This window comes from Mirounga angustirostris, unplaced genomic scaffold (assembly GCF_029215605.1).
Source record: "Mirounga angustirostris isolate CCGP_5_RB_7025 unplaced genomic scaffold, mMirAng1.0.hap1 SCAF_1, whole genome shotgun sequence".
NCBI classification, from domain to species: Eukaryota; Metazoa; Chordata; class Mammalia; order Carnivora; family Phocidae; genus Mirounga; species Mirounga angustirostris.
The window spans coordinates 76,528,049-76,550,065 of NW_026991709.1; the positions used below are offsets into that span (position 1 = coordinate 76,528,049).

General features: G+C 39.4%; 1 protein-coding gene across 2 annotated transcripts in view; it reads right to left on the reverse strand.

Annotated features, from left to right (window-relative positions):
- TP63 (tumor protein p63) overlaps positions 1-22,017 on the reverse strand; it is a 234,479-nt gene that overhangs the window by 80,020 nt on the left and 132,442 nt on the right. For both annotated transcript variants that reach the window (XM_064581768.1, XM_064581824.1), the window contains exon 4: positions 3,441-3,695. In XM_064581768.1, the coding sequence (XP_064437838.1) occupies positions 3,441-3,695 (255 nt within the window). The remainder of the gene's footprint in view (positions 1-3,440; positions 3,696-22,017) is intronic.

Below are 22,017 nucleotides of genomic sequence, written 5' to 3' on the forward strand. Positions count from 1 at the left end.
ATGCTTTAAATATATTAATTATATTTTGGCAGTAATTCTGAGTAAAACCAGAATTAAAAGAGAAAACACGGGAGGATGATGACAAGTGATAAAATGGTACTAAAAAGGTTTTTTATTAAAAAATTACCAGAAGATGATGCAGTTAAACGTGGCTCCTCCTAATGACAGCAGCTTCTGCTGCTTCCAGTTTGTGGGCAGTTGTAAATGATAGTATTTTATTTTGAAAAGTTGCTTTAGGACGCACAGATGCCAAAGAAATAGGTGGTGTGTAATATGACATTTAAAAAGTCCTCCATCAGCTGGGCTTCCCCTCCGTACCACACGGGGCCTGTCCGTCCCGGCACGTCTCCTTCTCTCCATCGGGAGAAAAGCCCATCTACACAGGATGGCAGAGAGACTTGCACTGGGAGTGAGGGGACCCGGGGGTCCTCGCCTTCCTTGACCGGTGATCAGCCTTATTACCTTCACTTCTCTAAGCTTCCTCATTCATAAAAGTGGGGCTAACAGCCTTAGTTGTGAGGCTCAACCTAAATGAACATGTGAGACAATACTTTTAAAAATGCGAGGTCTATGTTTAAGTGGGAGGATATATAATTTGTCTCAGAGAGTTAGATGGTGCAGCTTAGGTGTTTTTAGGTGATCTCAACAGCTACTCCGATAACGGTTCAAGTGCCCTAAATTTAGGAGAAAGGCACCTGGGCCTAAAATAAAACTGATGGTGAACACAAAAGGACTTAATACAACTCTAAACACCATGTGATACACTGGCAGGAGAGAATGGACATCTAATTCAATCATTTGTCCTATAAAATCTATAGGGTAGACTGTAGACAGCTGAAGAGAAACCCAAGAAAGGCAAAACAGCTTAACAAAGACCCCTCATTAATGGCAGGCAAAATACCTAAAGAGAACCTAAGTCTTTCTAAAAATGTCCTATTTTAAGATTTTATTTATTTATTTGTCAGAGAGAGAGAGAGAGAGAGTGTGTGAGCTTGCGCACAAGCAGAGGGAGCAGCAGGGAGAGAAGCAGGCTCCCCGCTGAGCAAGGAGCCTGATGTGAAGTTGCGGGGCTGGAAACCCAGGCCCTGGGTTCATGATCTGAGCTGAAGGCAGATGCTTAACCGACTGAGCCACCCACATTTCCCAAGAACTCCTATGCTGATTATTAATACTACCTCACCATAAGAAAAGAAAGTAGGTTTCACCAGACTCATCCTTATCCTCATCAGAGGTACTGACTGAACTTGAGAAAGACAAAGTGACTTGGCTAAAAAGTCACAAAGATGATCATGTCTAGAATTGAGGTTTTCTGGCTCCCAAACAGTGGCTCTTCCCATAACAGCAGTGCCTACCCCTTCATTCAGAATACTGATCTCACTATTGTCCCATGTAAGGAAAGTAAGTATACTCCAGAAGACATTTTCTTTCCTTTTTAACCTACCACTTAGGTATAGCTCCCCAGCCTTTTTGCTGTGACACAATTTACTTCTCTGAGAAAGGGGCTTTGATGGTTCAGAATCATGTTCAATCTGGAAAAAAACCTTAAGAACCTTAAGATTTCTGGATGAGGAGGTGATGAGGGAGGCGAGGGGAGACCGACTTAACGTTCCATGTGCAGCAAGCTCCAACACTATGGTTCTTAAACCATGTTAGAAGGGAAGTGCCCCATCATTTAGTGGCCTCAGTATGCCCATCAGCCCTTCAGATGTGCTTATTCCTAACACAGTGGAGCTTGGCCTGGGTATGCAAACAAGAGACTGTTAACCGGGAAGATCAGGGATTGTGAACACCCAGTCGGTGACCCCTATTCTAAAGCACACCATGCTCCATTTATAAAATGACTATTTTAGCAGATCTTCAGCAAAGTATTACTTAGATTGATCATCCAGTATTTACTTAAGGCCTATGGACTCTAAGGTTACTCACCTTTAGTGTCCATCTCCAGGATTATTAATGCAAAAGACACTCAAGACTGTGACACAAGTGATAAACAACACATGGGAGAAAGATCAAATTTTAGGCTCCTACTTAGACTTTATGTTTGAAATATGAACCATGACAGAACCGCTTCTCAAACCGTGAAAGAAAAGCACAAATATAAAATTTTAGACCACTTTTGAACATCCTGATGTGGAACAGTAGAAAAAGAAAGATAGAACACTATCCAGTGGGGGACGGCAGAATCAGAAATAGGTCCAGCTACACAAAAGCCTCTGTCCCTTCAGGGATGTCACTTAATCTCCACATTCTTAGCTTTGCTCATTAGGAAAATGGGAATTATAAAACTTGTCCTACCTAGTTCACAAAGAAGTGAAGACAAAATGAGGGAACACATGTGAAACTACATTTGGGTGTAGTGTTGTAAATGTAGATTGTTTTATAAACGATGTACAGCTGAATTAAAGCTATAGTGAACTAGATGCTATGACATAAAAAGTAAAATACTTTCTAAAGAAACCTATTTGCCAAAGGGGGGTTGGAAAGACCCATTAAAACAATTCTAAAGCTACTTCTCAGTAAGATGATAATATTTGGAAGCACTTCTATAATCCATGCAAATATAAAGTTGTTTGAAAAACACGTGTGCCACTTTGGTGTTGGGCATTCTTTGATCAAGTAGTTAAAACCAGTCTTGTAAGTCTCCTCCCTGATATGTGAACTTTATTTATAATACATTACAAAACAAACTTTGAAATAGAATAAACATTCTTATATACTTTTTTAATTTTTGAAAATATTTCCATGTTTTCTTGGAAGAGTTACAGGTGCAAAGTTCTTTTTTCACAACACTTTTAATCAGAATCTCTTTGGACTAATTGAGGACTCTGATGTACAGTTTTAGAGGCTTCTCTGAGGAAAAAAAAATTCTAAATGTGCTAAATATATAAGTAACAATAAGTTATGATTTGTGCTATACAACCTACATGTATAAATGAATTTAGCCATTCCATAATAAATGAGATTTTAATTTATTACTCCATGTTTGCAATTTTTTTAACCACATATTAATATGACATTTACTTCTTCAAAATCATGAGATGGTAACTATCCTACATTCTTGGAAATGCAAACACGTATCCTATGCCTATCATAATTTTTGTTGGCATAATGCTTTATAGTTTTCCAAAAACCTTTACAGGAAGGACCCCCCTCCCCAACAACAGCAAGAAGCAGGTGAGAATGGATCTCCTGAAATTGCCAGAACATAGGACTTTGCTTCCAGGATCGGGGCTTTTCCCACTCAATGGCACTTCTTCTCTCTCTGGTTCAGGGTTATATATTCAAAAGCAAAATGTCCTTGGAGGACAGTGAGAAACCGTCCACCGTTCGAAATGGATCTGTAAGCTCTGACAGAGGAGAAGCCCCCAGGAGGGCCAGTGAAGACCCCCCTCAGATGCAGGGGTCAGGCTGAAGGGCGCACAGGGGCCCGGGGCTCTTACCGTCCAGGTGGCCGACTTGGCGGTGCTGGACTGCTGGAAGGACACGTCGAAGCTGTGCGGGCCCGGGTAGTCGGTGTTGGAGGGGATGGCGGGGGACGGAGAGAGGGCGTCGAAGGTGGAGCTGGGCTGCGCGTAGGGCGATGGCGCCGTGACGCTGTTCTGCGCATGGTCTGTGTTGTAGGGGCTGGTGGACGAGGAGCCGTTCTGAATCTGCTGGTCCATGCTGTTCAGGAGCCCCAGGTTCGTGTACTGTGGCTGCAGGACACCCAGAAACCCCAGGGTTAGCTGTGTCAGCGGCAGATCATTGCTTTGAAAAGGCATCATCATTTGGTGCATGCATTCTACAGAATTGACCTTGAATCTATGAACCCTCACAATACTCGGTAGAAGGACTAATTTGTGATACACAGAAACACCAAGGGAAGTCTGAGGCCTGCACGTGTTTTGCAATGACCTGCACAGATCACACAGCTTCATGTGCAGCCTTTGGAGGCTGTGGTCTCCTGAAGAGCACCTGAAAATAGAATATATACAATGATATTGTAGTATCGCCTGGTGACAGACAGTAGCTGCCTACGTGGTAAGCATAGCATAGGGTAGGGGCTTGGAATTACTACACTGTACACCTGAAACTAATGTAACATTGTGCATCAACTATATTATATATAGTTGTTATATAATATATATATATATAACATATATATTATATATAAGTTGTTATATAATATATAATATATATTATATATATATAATGTGTGCTTATTAACAAACTGGGCGAAAATGTCCAGTGCTCAGTAGTTGTATGGAAGGTCTTTAAAATAAATGAATACCACCTGCTATTTTTTTTTCCCCCTCCTGCCATAGTATTCAGAATGAGAAAGACCACTGGATAGATATGTTCTAAAGGGGATTTAAGCCTCAAATTGTTGTATATGGAGCAAAATCAGAGGTCCTCCAAATTTCCTTGTAGTCTTATTATCTAAATTCTGTCCCAGGGTATGAAGAATGCCCCACCTGCGCCCTGCCCCTAAGGACTCAGTTCATCAAGACTGGAGAAGCATGGGTAGCAAGGTTAGGGAGAGCCACCTAGATATTTTTAAAGATAACATGCTAGTATAACATCCAAACACAGCCTAATTTTTCATCTGTTCTTTCCTTTTCTTTGTAGCAGTTTCTTCTTTGCCAGAGTAGAACATGTGTAAGAGGAATACCATCTAGTTAGGATTTACATTCTGTATTTGATATAATTCAGAAGTATGTTAGCTCATGTACTCCTCTGCCTGATGCTCTTAGGTGTTCTGTGCAAATGGGTACAGAGTAGGCACTTGATATGATGTGTATGGAAAGAATGAATTGACTTGTCACTTAATCTGCAAAAAAAAAAAAAAACTGTATTACTATCAGAGAGCGGGGGGTGATTTGCTCAAGCATCAGCTAATAAGCAAAGAGTGGGAATTTTGAAACCAAATCTTCTCACTCTGAGTCCAGGGCCCTGCCCAGCTCATCACACCTGTCAGCCTGATGAGATAATTCAAGTCCTCCCTAAACTGGAGTCAAACTAGACACATTTCCAGAAGGGACAACCACTGTATGGTACAGTTTTTCCTGTGTGAAAACTTCTGACACATATTGATCTCATTGTTTCTTCAAGTTAGCGAAGTGGAAAATAAAGCAAAAGCAAGAAGAGAAAAGCAGTCTCATTGGTACCTGTTTTATAAAGGAAATGAGGAGTCTGGCTCTTCAGTTGAAGGATAACTCTGAGAGTCCCCAACCAAGTAAAACTATGGAGAAGAACAGACTCACAAAGAAATAGAAGCTGGATAAAAATCGTAATTAAAGCAAATTATTTAACTAAATTTTAGGTATTTCACACAGGGAGGAGAAAGTACGAACTCCACCATTCCATTCAGTCCAGAGAGCATCTGTCTAAATGTTAAAGGCCGCATGTCCATTCCAGTACATTTATATATTCGCATTCCACGGCCGGATGCCACGTCCCCATTTGCTCTTCAAATAACTATTAATCTCTTTACACTTCTCCCCATGCTGACAAGAGCAGCTGTTTGTCTTGCCTTCTTTCCCCTCTGACTTCTGCAGCTCCTATTCCTCTCCTGTCCTCCAGCTTCAGCTTCCCCTCTTGACAGGTGAGGCAAACCTTCAGGTGAGACAACTGGGGGGTGGGGGCAGAGAATAAAACCTGAGGCCCCACCAGGCGTCCACACCCCGCCCCCGGCTGAATTCAAGTCCTCAGGTATGCAAGCCTGCAGCAGCGGCCTAGGAATGGGATTGAAAAGATATTATTTGTGTTCAAGTTAAGGGTCAGCATGCAAAGCACTCCTGAACGTCCTGTAGGAATCAGATAATGCTCCCAGAGGCACGTGCTTCCCTACAGCGGTACAATTAGGGAAGCAGCCGGCCCTGACGAAAAGGACAAAGAAACCGGCTGAGCACTTTCTCATAGGCAGTAAAATGCGTGGAGCCACCCCTTTCCTCCTCCTTCCAGCTACACAGAATGGAACTGGGGCTAATTGTGGGCTTGGATGAGAACAAAGAAACATAGCCCTTTGAATTTTTTTTTTTTTTTCAACATATGTAAAGAGAAAAGTTTTGGGACCAGCTCTAAAAAGCCAGTGAACAAACACTCAGTGCTTCTCAAAGGACTTAAGAGAAATGGAGAATGCCTAAATGAGTAAACCTCAGAGGCACAAAGGAGACCCCTGGAATAGCAGGAAGATTGAGCATACTGGGTGGTACTAAAGAAGCAGAAACTGGATTCCCAGTCATTAATAGCACTGGAGGTGCTGATGGCTAAGCTTTTAAATGCCAGCATTTTTAATTCTATACAGTTCAGGGGAAATATTTTACTTAATAACAACAGAGTGTGCTTCCAAATCTAATGCCTCAACTTATGCATCATAAAGCTGGAATTCCCAGATGTAGACAAAGAGCTGCTTACTATCCAAGACAAGAATGGGAAAATGCATTTCAGTTCAGACTTTTTTTAAATCTTACTTTATGGAACCGTAAGTCAAGTAGTGTACTCAGGTGTCTTTAAAACAAAATTAAAAGCCTAAAACCAACACTACTAGCTTTTAATTTGCCTAGAACACAAACAACAACAAACCCACCAAAGTTAAGGATTGCATGATTGGAAATCTACGTGGATACTTTGCAGAGCTTTGTTAAAAATCAGTGTCATAAACCTGCCATAGGAACGAGCATTTTGAAATTAATTTAAAAAGCATTCAGTTAACAGCAACAACAGTTTCTCATTTGCTTCTTTGACTTGACAAGAGAATGGACATGTTGACAGAGTAGGATTGGAGGCTGAGGGCAGATCAATGTAGCCAAGAAGAACATGTGCTATGTAGGCAGGACCAGCAAAATCATTTTTGTGACCCATTGCAAAATGAAAATGCAGGGCCTCTTGGTCATAGATTATTGTTTCAAAATGGTGATAGCAGAGCATTAAACAAAACACAGGACCCTTTGCTACCATACATTTTTGTATATATGAATGAAGCCAGCTCTGTACCAGGTTAATGAGAATAATATTCATCCCTCATTTTCCACCAAAGTGAACATGGTCGGGTAAAGGCAGAAATGTCTGTGCTCCTTCCTTATTATAATTCCATAAACACAGAGGGAAGAAACTTGTGTTATGCTGGAATGCTAATGTAATGCCTATTTACAATGACCAGTAGAAGAGCCTCAGAAGTTGGAACCTGACACTTTCATGCCAGTCAAAAAAACTGCCCTCAGGAGAACTCTGTGGGGTCTCCTATGTCCCATGCATTTCTTATGTAACAAAAACTATTAGGATATTTGAAATGAAACAAAAAAAGTAGATTGTCCCTTTCTAACCACAAGGTATCTTGATCTTGAAATAAACTTAACATACTCTATAGATATTCAATGAATGAATGAATGAATGAAAAATGTACATATCTACACTGTCATGTCTGAAAGAGGAGACAGCCATCTTTCTACAAAACCTGAATGGCAGGGGCACCTGGGTGGCTCAGTCGTTAAGCGCCTGCCTTCGGCTCAGGTCATGATCCCAGGGTCCTGGGATGGAGCCCCGCATCGGGCTCCCTGCTCCGCGGGAAGCCTGCTTCTCCCTCCCCCATTCCCCTGCTTGTGTTCCCTCTCTCACTGTGTCTCTCTCTGTCAAATAAATTAATAAAATCTTTAAAAAAAAAAAAAACCTGTATGGCAAAATGAATACAATTTGCCTGATAAAGTAAAACAATTGATTTCTTCTGAATTCAAACAGATGCTTCATTTCCTATAAAATAACTTTGAAATAGAAAACTCATCACTTGGACCCTAGGTTTTTTACCAACATCTGTAACTGGAATATATTCAGGTTCATCACAGACTAGCCGATCTGACCACTAAAAGGATGAAACACACCCTGGTCCCTGAGACTTATACTCCAGGTAATCACAGAACCCTTGGGGGTGTTCTGAAACTTGGAACTGTCATGAGAAATGTAGGGATACCCAGGGGCTGAATCTCAAACTGCTTGCTTTCACCATTAGGAAAGAGTAAGTGTAGGTAAGAACTATTCCCAAATATAGAAAAGAGTATTTTCCTGTTTTTCTCCTCTCTTACGCCTTTTGCATAAGTCATTTGACCAGTGCAATTTAAGGACTTAGACACAATTTGTGTTTCTGCAAATCTTTCTCCTCCAATGTATCTGTATAAGAGAAATTGTGTAAGTCCTACTTACCAGATATTGTTATCTGTAATAGCCAATTTATGGCAACATGGCAACAATAGCCAACAGTCTATGGCAAGAGGTTAATAAAAAAATGAGAGGGGGCGCCTGGGTGGCTCAGTCATTAAGCGTCTGCCTTCAGCTCAGGTCATGTTCCTAGGGTCCTGGGATCGAGCTCTGCATCAGGCTCCCTCTCCCACTCCCCCTGCTTGTGTTCCCCCTCTCGCTGTGTCTCTCTCTGTCAAATAAATAAATTCTTTTAAAAAATAAAAATAAATTAAAATAAATTAAAAAATGAGAGCCAAATCAGGGATAGGAGAGGTTCCTGTTGGGATATAGAATCAAAACTTATTTACTTCCATTTAAACGTCCCCTTGTCACAGGAAACAATCACTTGCCCAAATTTTATTTGGAAGAAATTATATTTATAATCTATGATTCACTATGAAACAAGGCTGGGGAATTAAATATTCTTCGGCACTTACATTCCTGACTGGATCCTCGTATTGCAAAAGCACTCTGAACTTAGACTGGTGATGTGGGGTCTAAGCCCCAGCCCTGCCACTGAGGGGCTGAAAAACCCCGTGTAAGGTCCATGCACCGCCTGGACATTCGCTTCCTATAAGGAGATTGATTCTAATGATCAAACATAAAAAGTGCGTCCATTCTAACATTCTGGTGGATGACCACACTCACCCACAAAGTTATTTTAAAGTGCCATGAGGTTACTTTCAAACAATGAGATAACTTTTGTAGACAAACCTAGAAATCGAAAATGTTTCAGGCTGCATACACACACTTTCCTCAGCTGAGAGGGCCTTTCACCTCAGGCTTCGTGGAGGAACTTTCGAGAACATTCTAAAGCCCCTCCTGGGAAAACAAAACAGTTTTCCTTATGACCCTGGCTTGACAAAGCATTCATTTGAATATGCTCTAGCAGACAGTACTACATTTTCATCCCCAAATATCGTCAGGATAGTAACTTTTCAACAAGCACTGCCTTAGGGAGAAATACTTGTCATGTTTTAGTTTTCTATCACCTGCCTCACCTGAAGGAATGATGGTTTGTTTTATGCTAGAATTGAACACAACTGAGTTAAAGTGCTCCATTCTCAGGCCAAGAAGATATTTGTGTTATAATGTCAAGTTTAAGCACCATCTTTCAACCTTAAGAATTTACTTAGCATCATATTTTCCTCCAGACCAGATTTTGTTCCTTGTAAAATATTTCCCTTCTTTTATCTTCCAAATGATCCCCCAAAGTGAACGTTTGGAGGTAAAATACACTGCTACCTTGCCATAAATAACATGTAAGAATAAAGCACCTAAGCACACAGGACTTCTGACAGCAGGCAGAGAGTTTACTAGAAGGTTTTATGTTCTGACACAAAGTGCTGAGATTCCTTTGAGATCTGAGATTCCGTAACTCAGGAAAGAGCTCCTGAAAAGCCCCAACCAATGCCAGACAACCGCAGGTGAGACAAATAAATACAAAGTGGGCTGATCAGGTGGACAGCAATGTCCACAAATACTAGATAATAGCATTTGAAAATCGAGGAAGTGAAAACTGTTGAAAACTCAACCCAAATAGATCCACTTTACACTGTGTAGAGCTCAATTAAGAAAAAAATAAACTTCACGTTATGATTACAGTCAGTACTCCCTTTTGGTAATGAACAAAATCATAATCACGAGTGCCTACATTCTGCAAGAAACTTTTGTCACCATCACATACCAAGGAAGCACTGGGCTGAGCAGAAAGTAGAAAGGTCTAATTTTAACATTCAATAATTCTAGTTACAGATATGAAGGAAAAATATACAGAATTTCAATTTCTTCAAAGTTGGAACAAAAATACATTCGAGAATATTTTCAATCTGTAACAACAGCTATTTTGATAGCTTTATTTAGCAGACATAGTAATGTCTTCTCAAAGAAGACAATACATAGTAATGAAAATTTTCAGTGAAGATTAGGCCACCCGTATGGAAAGCACACCACGGTGACTTTAGAGGCTCATCAATAGTGTCTCATTGGTTTTGGAAGTGAGTTTAAAATACTTAAAAATAATATATATCTATCAGACCATATAATATATATGATATATCTGTCTTATATTATATATATGATATAATATATCTGTCTGCGCCTTGTCAGAAATTATGGCTTAAATCAATGGGACGATTGAATGCGATTAACATTGAATCATAGGAGACAGCTTTGTTTACTATGACATGAAACTGAAGACATAGCAATTTCAATAGTGACAATCAAGATTTAAAAAAAAAATCAGGAACATATGTAGCATCCATATCCAATCCTCTCTACAAAAAGAATATTAGCTACTACTACTACTACTATTGCCACTTTTACTGCTACTACGAATAATCTCTCTGAGTCTTTAACTGTGTGTTTTCTAGTCTTCAAGTTCTATTTATTCACTTAATCCTCATGAGCTAGGTGGCATTATTATCCTATGTTTTACACATATTTTATAGATGAGGAAACTGAAGCTCCACAAGATTAAGTGACTTGCTCAAGGTAGTAAGTGACAGAGCCCAAGTGAGAAACCAGTCAGTCTGGCTTGAGAACCCGCGTTCTTACGTATCTTTCATTCCAACTGCATGTAAATCTGAGTCACTTAAATTTCTGCCTGGCATTTTTAGCTAAAAATGACATACATCTTAAAAAAAAAAAAAAAGTTTTCCATATTAAAGACAGGCTATAAAACTAGCCATTCTTAGAATAGGTGTAATTGCAAAGGGTGAGAGACCCAGCTTCTTGGAGCTGCTGCCAGAAACTCAGTGCAGATGAGATCCTGTCCCTCTCAAGCTTGAAGACCTTGAGCAGGTCCCTACTGTCTTAGAATCAAGGCCCCAAATCTTTAAAGTGGTCTATGCCACACTATTTGAAACTCTCTCCTTTGCTCACTGAAGAACCAGCAAATAGGCACTCTTCCATTTTTCAAAGGCAAAATCCTTTGGTCTAGAGCCCTCACGCTGGCAGCCTGTGTTAGCTCAGTGTCATCCCCCAGGAGAAGCCCTCTGCCCAGGTGGGTGTTCTCCTTTGTTTCACACGGTGATACCGCTCGAAGTTTCACTTGGCATCACATAATTATAACCGACATGAATTATCTGTACAAGTATATTTTTTTAACATAGGTCTTTTCTGCACGACCGTAGACCTATGAGAGATTCTATCTTGCTTATTACTGAGTGTCATATCTGGAACAGAGTCTGAGGCACAGTAGCTGCTCCAGGAAATATTTATTGAAAGAATAAGTGCAAATCATTTCAAAATAAAAATCACTTTCAGAAGATAATCTTTTTTTATACTAACAGAACTAAGTGTTGATTCTTATGCTGAAGGAAGTCTACCTTCCAGTCCAATTCATGTTTTTACATACTACTGCCAAATGAATGTTAGGGTGCATCTCCAAATAATCTCTCTGACCTTTACTCTGTGTTTTGCTTTGTTTTGGTAGGTGAGAACTATGCTTTTAGCTTCAGCTTTTATGGGAACTAGTAGCAGAATAGCCAGTCCTGTCACTCACAAGGCAATGAGTAATACTTGGTAGCTCACACCTAGCTGGGAAGTTTATTAATGAGCTTCTACTTCCTTAAAACAAACACATACACGTTTTTGTGCCAAGGCAGTATTTTTTACCTAATGGCCTAGAGTTTGTTTCTCATGCATCTAGGTCAGCAGTAAGAGTCCAAATCTTTGGGGTCATATAATTATTCACTTCCTAGGGATGGTGCTTGTGGCCAAATGCAGATTTTTTTTTTTTTTTTTTTTTTTGGAAAGAAACCACCCAGAAACAAGCTTAGAGTGAGACGTTAGTTTCTGGCGGATAGACCACAAAATTTGTTCCCCCTCTCTAATTTCCATGATTTTCTACCCAGTTAGCTAGAAGTCAGTTTAGAATAATGCCATAATTAAGGGTGTACAATGCATGTTTTGAGGAACTGAGATTGTACTTTATCAGACTTACAAACCATTTCTTGCAAATGGTCTAAATTCATGACTTCATTTCGCAGACCTTATAATACACACACAGAGGTTGAAACACCAGCCTTGATTTGCAAATAGAAAAGGCATGAAATAAGGTGTATACTACTCTGTTTTACTATTCTATACATATTCAAATGAGAAACACTGTTTCATGCATTCTAATTTGCTTTTGCTTGTCAAGTTCTTTGCTGATTGCTACATTTTCCATTGTATCTGAGATTAAAGTTTTCAGTGATTTACTACGCTTTGTAATTAGACATGATGACTTATGTAACATTGGAGTGTTCCTTTAAGCTGTCACTTTTAACTGCAAAATAAAACCAAAGTTTCCAGCTATGCAGAAGACATGCCTTACTTTGAAAAGACAGCCATCTATTCATTTCATCCTATTTACCCCCTAATGAAAGTAACAATCAATCAGTTTAATAATTATAACAGCTCCTTGGTATCTTGTTTGAACACGAAAAAACAAACAAACAGGGCGCCTGGGTGGCTCAGTTGGTTAAGCGATTGCCTTCGGCTCAGGTCATGATCCTGGAGTCCCGGGATCGAGTCCCACATTGGGCTCCCTGCTTGGCAGGGAGTCTGCTTCTCCCTCTGACCCTCCTCCCTCTCATGCTCTCTGTCTCTCATTCTCTCTCTCTCAAATAAATAAATAAAATCTTTCAAAAAAAAAATTAAAAAAAAAAAAACTAGGACACCATGTTTAAGAACAAAACGACTTAAAGATTTCTCAGACATCCTTTAATAATAGTAATACCATAGAAAATGAAACAGGAAAGTGTTTGCAAATCATCAAGCTTATTCACACAGAGCACCCAAATCTCGTGATGATCGAGAGACATGCAGGGGACAAAATGAATCAGTGTGGAAGCAAAGAAACACTTTTAAGAAGTGAAGGCAAAGCAAGATAAAAATCTAATCTATTTCGTTTTTTAAAAAATCAAACACATTCTCCATCCTCATGGGTAATCAATTAAATGAAAGCAGCATACACTTTACACTGTTTACCCCTGTTGGAGTACAAGTCATTTCTTACTCAGGAAACTTCCCTGTCCTTTAAAAACTTTCTTGCCACTTGAAGTATAATGGAAATAAATACCAGGGCTCATTTAAAAAATGAGAGAGAGAGAGATTGAGAAAGACTTATAAGATATCAAGGAAAACCATGCCATTCAGAACATACAGGTGGAGACAAGGCTTCTACAATGTATGCAATCACTTGGCTTTTTGCACAGGTCAGTTACTAAGAGCTGTTTCTGTAAAAGCACATACAATATGTCATACTTTTATCTGAAGATACCCCTTCATGCAACAGCAACAGACACATGCCTCCATCACCTCCAGGGACATTGTTTGCTGGTCCTGGAGAGGATACAGAGATAAATGCCAGACATCCCCCACCAACCAAGAGTCTTCAGTCTGGAATTGGAGAGAAGGCATCTGGTTCACAGGGAGAGCAATGAGGAATGAACAGAGAAGTGTGGAAAAAGTTCAGAGGAAGGGGGGGGGGTTATTCGGATGTTCGGGAGGGAGGGGGCTGAGAAATTTTAAGGGTGAAGTAGTCTCCCAGCAGGGCCTTAAAAACTGGAAACAATTTGACCTGAAAAGAAATATCTGGGGGGTGGTGTTAGAGTATAGAAAGAAGCCAGGAGAAGTACTTTCTCTGGAAACTTACTATTCTGATTTTCAGCCTTTCAAGCACTTTGGGACTGGCTATTAAAATCATTTCCCAGCCTAAGGCTTATTATGGGCTTTCGACTTCACGCAGTGTCACCATTTCTCTCTATGTCTGTCTGTGGAGTCCTCAACCTTAGTCTGGTGACAGTCTCACATGGTCTATTTAAAAGTAATCAAGCCATTCCCAAAACATCTGATGTTGCCTGTTGAGAGGGTAATGGTTTTCCTTTTAATTCTGATTCCATCAATAGAGTGACACTAATCCAGACTGATTTGAGTAAACAGGGCATATTCTCCATTGTCTCTGTGATCTGAGAAAGAATAAACTTGAGAAAGCTCACTGCCTGGATTGGAAATGGCCCCTTTGGGTATTTTTGTGCAAGCTTGAAAGGAAAAAGAAAATGCCTGTACAGAGTTCTTTCCAAGGCAAGCTGAGTTTGGGGGTGGTAATTCTCATCGGGGTATTATACTAAACTGCACCTATTAGTGGCTTTAGCACCAATAAGAAAGTAGAACTATTTCTTTTGTAGTGTTTCCAGAAGAGCTGACGAGAGTGTTTCATAAATTTCCGCCTCTGGCAACACACCACAGCTTGACTCAAAATTCCCTCTTTCAGCTTTTATAGGAAATCTTTTTTTTCTTTTTTTTTAACCATTGAAGAAACACAGACAAGATGCAATTCAGATCACAGGTTTTGCATGAGATACCAATTTACACTCTACCCGCATCCACTAACATTCCAAAAATGTTTTATTGCCAGTTATTCCCTCACCTAGAACCAACATGTACTTTACCTTAACACCAGTTACTGAATTTTAGATTGAAAGGTAAATATTACCTGGTGAAGCCATCTTGCCATCCACATACCTGACAGCCTGAATTTACTTTGTCTTTGAAAAACAAACTTAAGCAGGGTGTATAAACTTAGTCATTACCAAATAAGAAATAAATTTAGAAATGGGAACTTCCCAAGATTTTTTTTTTTTTTCAGGATTTGAAAAGGAATGCCTTTTGAATAGAATAGGTGTGCTATATTAACAGACCAAGTCAGAAAATTGACTGTGGGGAAGTACAAAGAACTGTTTCTGAAAAGACTTTACAGGCACTTTATTTAACTACTTTGTTCTGCAAAGGAGGTTGTAAGCAATGTGGTAGTTTCTGGAACTTCACTGTTTCCCCTAATGTCTGCACAAAGTTGAAAGCAGGACAATTGTTTTTCAATATTGGATATTTTCAAAATCCACTTTATGTTAGTGGAGGGTTAGGTTTGTACGGAAGAGACAGGAATGAGATATAAGCTTAGACTTCCCCCCACTTATCAGAAAGGCCAATTCTCCCTCCTGCCCGCCTCTTTGCATTTAAATCAAGTCACTGAGTTACCTCCCCCAAGAACCTACCCTCACCTACCCCTCTATTATCTCCTTAATTGCCTATATTTTATTCCTGGGTGAGATGGAAGTGATGAAGGAGGGTGTGGAAGGAAAGGATATTAATATGGGGGGGGGGGGGAGACATGTCTTCCCTCCATATTCCTGTTCAAGTCTTAAATGCAGATGTGTATCCTCATCCAAAATGAAATTTGAAAAATTTATGGCAAAGATTTTTTTCATTTGAGATACCAAAATCTTGATTTCTTTATTGTTGCTTTTTGTTTAATTGGGGTGGGGTGGGGTGTTTGTTTCTTAAATGGGACATTCATATTTGCTTCTGCTCTATTATTTCCCAATCGGAATTCTCATCTTCAACAAATATCATACTTGGTATATTCTCTCACATTTAGCTCCAGGATTACTATTGGCATTTAGAGCACTGACCAGAGAAACAGTTTTCTTATCCTGATTCTAAGATGACTATTTAATAAAGTTAATTATAATTAACATAAAAATACCAGTCTGAATTTTGTTCCTAGCTTTCATAATTTTGATAATTGATAATTTTGCTTCTTCCCTGCAGGATAACACTTGTCATGCCTACAGCATGTAGACAGAGTTTTGAATATTGAATTCTGAACATTGTCCATGTTCTCAAAATATTCATAGGTTCGAGTTCTTAGTAAGATAGAAGTCCCTACCATATTTTGTTAATGTTTCTACAACAGCTTTCCATTTTGACATATAAAGTAAATATAGATCCGTGTTTAAATCCACATTCTCTTTCCAAGTCAATATATCACACTCTTTCATCTGGTCCTGTGCAGTTTTTCCTTGTATTTTTAGAAATTTTCTTGTCTACCCAGAATGACCTTCCTTCCCCACCTTGGCTAAAATCTGGTTCTCAGATTATGTGAGATGTTACCTTTGTCATGCACAGTTTGAACCTATCTTACTGTCTTTGAGAGACTTTACTGTCTCTTCCCACATTCTGTCTCATACTGAAGTCATTTATAATACCTTATGTGCACCCTAGAATTGTGAATTCTCAGACACCAGTGGCTGCCACTTAACTCGCCTCTGCTTTCCCTACAGTGCCTAGCCCTGTGACTATACTTAATTAGCTCTCAGTAAATGTTGGGTTGTAAGGAAATGCTTCTTTCATGGGGGAAATAATCTAAGTGGCTTGTGGGTGGGATATCAAAACTACTGTATCTGTTTAAACTAAATTTATACTACTTTTCCATTTTGGGGTGTGGGTTGGGGAAAATAGTGATAATAAAGAGCAGGTCTTTATTTGTAGGGGGACCATATACTTTGTCTTCTAAGTGGAACCCTTTTGAAAGTGAAAGTGGTTCTATTCATGATTACATTTGAATAGCAGGCATAAATTAGGACAAACCGAAACCAATGGTTCCCAACTTACCCAGGGCAGAGACCATAGCTATTAAAGAGAGCAACACACAGAGAATGCCTAAGTTGCATAAGACTTTAGACACAATCCATTTCTATCCTTCCAAAGGTTCCAGAGGAGTGGTGAATATTCCTGCAAAACAGACAGCCAATGTGCAAAGCAGAGAAATGCATTTTTATACTGGTAGGTGGTCTGAAGCAAAGCCATTTATGCTTCCACAGTTGGAACACAGCTCCAATTATACTACTCCTCTGTTCAAAATCCGTCCATGGCTTACCACTGCCACAATATTAAACGTGGCATGGCCCTCCGTGAGCCACTCTATCTGACATTTCTAACTTTATTTCCTAATCTTTTCATGCTTTTGATTCCATCTGAGCTATTTCACATTGCTGAATACACCAGCATTCACCCCAACTCTGTGCCTCTGCTGACGCTTGTTTCTTCACTCAAAATCCTCCTTCCCTCTCATATTTCAAGGACTTAGAAAGTTCTACCTGACCTTCCAGGTGCAGCTGCATCCTACTTATATAGACTTTCTTGATCCTCCTGTTTCGAGGTACTCTCTTTCTCTTTGATCCTTTATATTATCTTCCTCACACTTCTATAAGACAATGAGGATCTGCCCTGTATTATAACTGTATGTGCTCATTTCCCCTATGAACTGTAAACTTCTTGGTGTAGGAACTGTTCCTTACTCATTTTCATATCCTATGCACCATCTTATACATAACGGACGCTCAGTAAACGCTTATTTAAAAAGAGTAAGTCAGTCTTCTAACCTAAGTTTCTCCCCATTCAGTAGTAGTATTCATGACTATTGACAAAATTCAACTTAATGAAAAGGCATCAGTGAAAATTATAAAATGTTGAGAGAGGTAGCACATTAATAAACTCCATTTTACTATTTTCTTGTGCCTCCAAATTGTGTTCTTGGGAGATTAAGAAATAAATTCATAGCTTCACTCTTGGATCCACTGTTTTACCTTGACACTTCAATCTATTTTCTTCCAGAACCCAAATCCATTACTGACTAGATGTTCTGCATAAGTGACTCAGTCCACTAAATTGGCACGACAATAATACTCCATCAGTCATCTGATTTTTTTCATCACACATTCAAAAGAAAATTCTGAGTCCATTGGACTTAGAAAACCTTTGTCTTCAAAGTAATAAGACTTTCATGGAAATAAACAAGTTATTTTTCACAGAGGTATCTTTTGGTATCTATGTTCACTCTTCCTTATTTATTTTATAATTAAAGGAATAAATTAGGATATTCAACAGGGTGGGGGAGTTTACTTTCAAAATATTACTAGGAAGGGAGGACTTTTACTTATACTCCTCTATCCCACAAGCTCGGGTATCACCCAAAGTAATCATATGCACCTCAAAGAAAGCTCAGGAACATCTGTGGCAATGTATTTCTCATCCGTTTGACCCATATCCTTCCTTGATAAATCTAAAATCTCCTAACCTCAGACTTATACTCCCTTAAAAGGAAGAATATAGAATCCAGATTCCATACATACTCATTGTCTAAGAAAATTTTAGTAACTTTGCACTCAGAAGATGCATGTGGAATGATGAAAAGGCAACCAATATTTCTTTGGTTGCCATAGCTAACTAGACATTCATTCATGTTTCTTAGTGTACTCTCCATACCACAGTTGAGGATCACTGCTCTTCTAAAAAACAAAACAAACCAAACATGGCTTTTCCTTATCTAGGTAAAGGATAAGTGATTTATTATCACCACTCATTTTTCCAATAGTAGCAAAAGAAAGTATGATCTATGATCTATGATCTAAGATCTCTTTCTCCCAGTCCCCTGTGGGCTTGAGGGCAACCAATTGTAAAACAAGCAATGCAATCTAAGACCATAGCATGGAGTGAGGAACCCAGCCTGGCTGACAGCTAAATTAAATCTGCAGCTTCTGCTTCTTCCCTACTACGCTTTTACTTATGGCGCTAAACATAACAGAAGCACAACACGGGAAAGCTTGAGATAAGACATTTATTAACTATTAAGAGAAAAATCACTCCCATGGGAAAAATGCCTCTTGGAGACAGCTTTAGGTTAGGAAAGACTGTTTCCCTTGACCATGCAGGCCCAGAGGTCAATTAAATGGCAAGCTCCTCAACTCTGAGATCTTATACTACTGCCTTTTAATTACTCTTCCTGCTCTCAAGTAGATTTGCACTTCAGTTCTTTACTTAAACTTTTCTGGGGGCATTTACGGTGAATTACAATAGCCCTTTCCAGAATGCATTTTATTTCTCTTGATATGAAAGAGAAAAAAGGTTAAATTAAGTAAACGGGACTGACTTAAACACCTATGGCTCTCTGGACTACAGAAAGAGTGACCATTAACCTTGATTTGTAAAATGAGGCATCTCAGTATATGAACCTTGAAGTCCCGTTTAGTTCTAGAGTACTGGAATCCATTCACCAAAGTACCTTTCCATCTTCACACAGAAACCCAGATAGAGATTTTTAATAAAAATGTCCTAAATGTCCCTCTAAGGAAGATTTGAGAGTTTCTGTCTGTTTCTCTCCGCCCCCTTCTCTCTCCTTCTCGCACACACGCGTGCGTGCACACATACAAACGCACACAGAGCCCAGTTTTTTGGCAAGAAAGTTGAACTAAAACTTAATCTGTGAGGAATTTCCTTTCCTTTGGGTCTCTCTCTCCAAGTCTGAGACCAGTCCCAGAGGCCATGCCATTCAAGCCTGGCACACTGGAATGGTGCTTGCTTGAGGCCTCTCTCCATTGTAATCCAGGGATAGCTCCTTCAGCCGTGCCTGTTACATCCTGCCCAGGTTCTCCGCCCTTCCGGACCCCTTCCTGTTCACTAATAGCTTCCCCAAATCCAGCTCTGCTTGGAGGGAAAGAATTAGAAATTCGCGGAACAGGGAGTAGAGAAGGATCAGTGTTCTTCTATTGTTTTTGAGTTATCGACCCAAAGAAGTTCCTAACAAATTAAATTTAAAAATTATTTGAAGTCAGAGATTGGGTTATAGTTTCAAAATCATTTTCACTCTCATGGGGAGTTCCATGCCTCTTTATTCTTAATCTGTCCAATTTTTAAACAATTTTTGTGTGATAATAGATCACCGTTTCCGTATTGATGGTTACTAATGAACGTTATCTCAAGATGAATCCTAAGACGTTACCAACTTTTGCATTAAATTTCCGGATTCTCAGGGCCATGCGGTCCCAGACATTTTGTATAGTCAGATATAGAACTGTATTTTTACAGAGGACTAGATATTAAAACATAACCCTATACAGCAAAGAAAACCATTGTTAAGCAATAGGATGAAAATGAAGCTATAAAAATTATGCATAAAACACACATTAGTGGAAGGATATAAAATTCACCACAGCTGTTGCAGGAAGGTAGAGAAATTCAGCCATATTTTTTCATAGATATCTTCTTATACACATTAGCAGCATTCCAAGAGAAAACAGACAACTTGAGCACCTAACTATACACATTTACCTAAAGTTTTGAAAACTGCAAAGCCACGGAAAGGTATTTTCTCTCACGGTAAGGGCGCTCTACGCTCACATATGACATGATTCTTTTGCCTCCATAAAAGGCAAGAGTTCCTACTGGTATCATCTAAGCAAAACATTTATTCAGTTTTTCCCTTCATGAGAAATAATCATTACTTTCCACTTTGCATCAACTTCATACTTTTCTTATAGATATCTCTAAATCACCTTTCTTTTCTACCCCTTCCTCCTTAGACACGAAGGCAGATCCCAGCCTGCTTATAAATATATGTGTGAAATAGCTTGTGAACAAACACAAAGTCAGACATGATACGACTGACAGACCACCTCTCTAGTGATTAAAACTGGCCAACTTGGGATCACATAGAAACAAGATCATCTTTAAAGTCACCTCCAATTTTTTTAACCATTTGGTAACATTTTAAGCTAACTTTCCATATTAAAGCAAAACAAGAAACTCAAGTTTCTCCACTGAGGACAAGCATGCCTGCTTGAATGTTTTAAAGGAAAATAGGCACTTCCTTTTCCTTCTGTAGATAACTCGATATTTCCCCTGCTATATTTACACAGTTCAGGTGTCTAGACAATAGCACGGTCAATATGACAGTGCAGGCCCTGCTTTGTTGCCCTTTGCACGACTCTTCCTTTTGCTGTGTGCACCCGAGTCCTATGCACTTTGTTTTGATTTTTAAGGAGCTCAGTTTGAGCACTCCAGTCTACTTTTCCAAGCATTTCCCTGCAAGCATTTTCATCCGAAACACTGAACTCATGCTCACCACCCGCGCCCGCCCCCCTCCCCAATCTGATTAGTGTCAACACAGCTGCCCTATTCTGAGGAATGTAAACTAATATTGTTGTTAGACCTCCCTCAACCTTAGGAAACTTCCTCAAAGCCTTGCAGTCTCTTCAGGAGTTTTGTTTCCGTATCCCTTTGCCCAGTGATTTAAGTCCCGGAGACAAATTTGAGGAGAGATCAGAGAGGCAAATCATCAATTCCTTACCTAAAATCCTATATGCTATGATACACATTGCCATGTACTCATGTATAAATATTTAATAATGCATTGCCCCCAATAACTTTGTCATTATACAGTAAAAGTCTTAAGTCAATCACCGGACAATAGGGACATTAGTGAAGTCCCCTGAGGATTTAGATGGGTCTCTGGATTGATAGAATTCAAAACGAAGATGGTTTTTTAAAAAAAAAAAAATCTCACCTGGATTATTTTGAAAAAGCTTCATTTGCTTTTAGGATGAAGTCTGGAGATAGAACTGAGAACTTAACTGAGTTAAGACACAGTCAACTAATTTGTCTTACTGGTACGTGAATACCCAACAGAGGAGTCATTTCCATGTATCTAGCAGAATGTGAGCTTCTCTCCCAGTCTGTTCTTACAAAAAGTGATTTTACAAACTCCTGAATATTGGGTTTCTTCAAATACATAATGTCACCCAGAAAATTTTCTTCTCCCTCTTCTCCTATTATTTCATCTCCTACTTAAAGGGAAAAAAAAAATCTTACAGTCACCACAGAAAACATTAACCAAGAAAAGGAGATTCCTATACACAATTTGCAAAAACATTACATTGGGTGACCAAGAACCACAAATATGTAAGCTTTTATTTAAAAAATAAAAATGAAAAAGCATCTCTAAATGGAGTGCTAAAATCTAAAATCCTTACCTCACTAAATTGAGTCTGGGCATTGTTTTCCAGGTACAACATGTTAGCAGTAAGATTGATCAATGCCGCTGTCCTCTCTTCTGGCTCCAGGATTTTGCCAACCCCCCCACCCCCTCTGAGACCCTGACAATAGGAATCTACTAAGAAGATAACAGAACTCAAGTCCCTC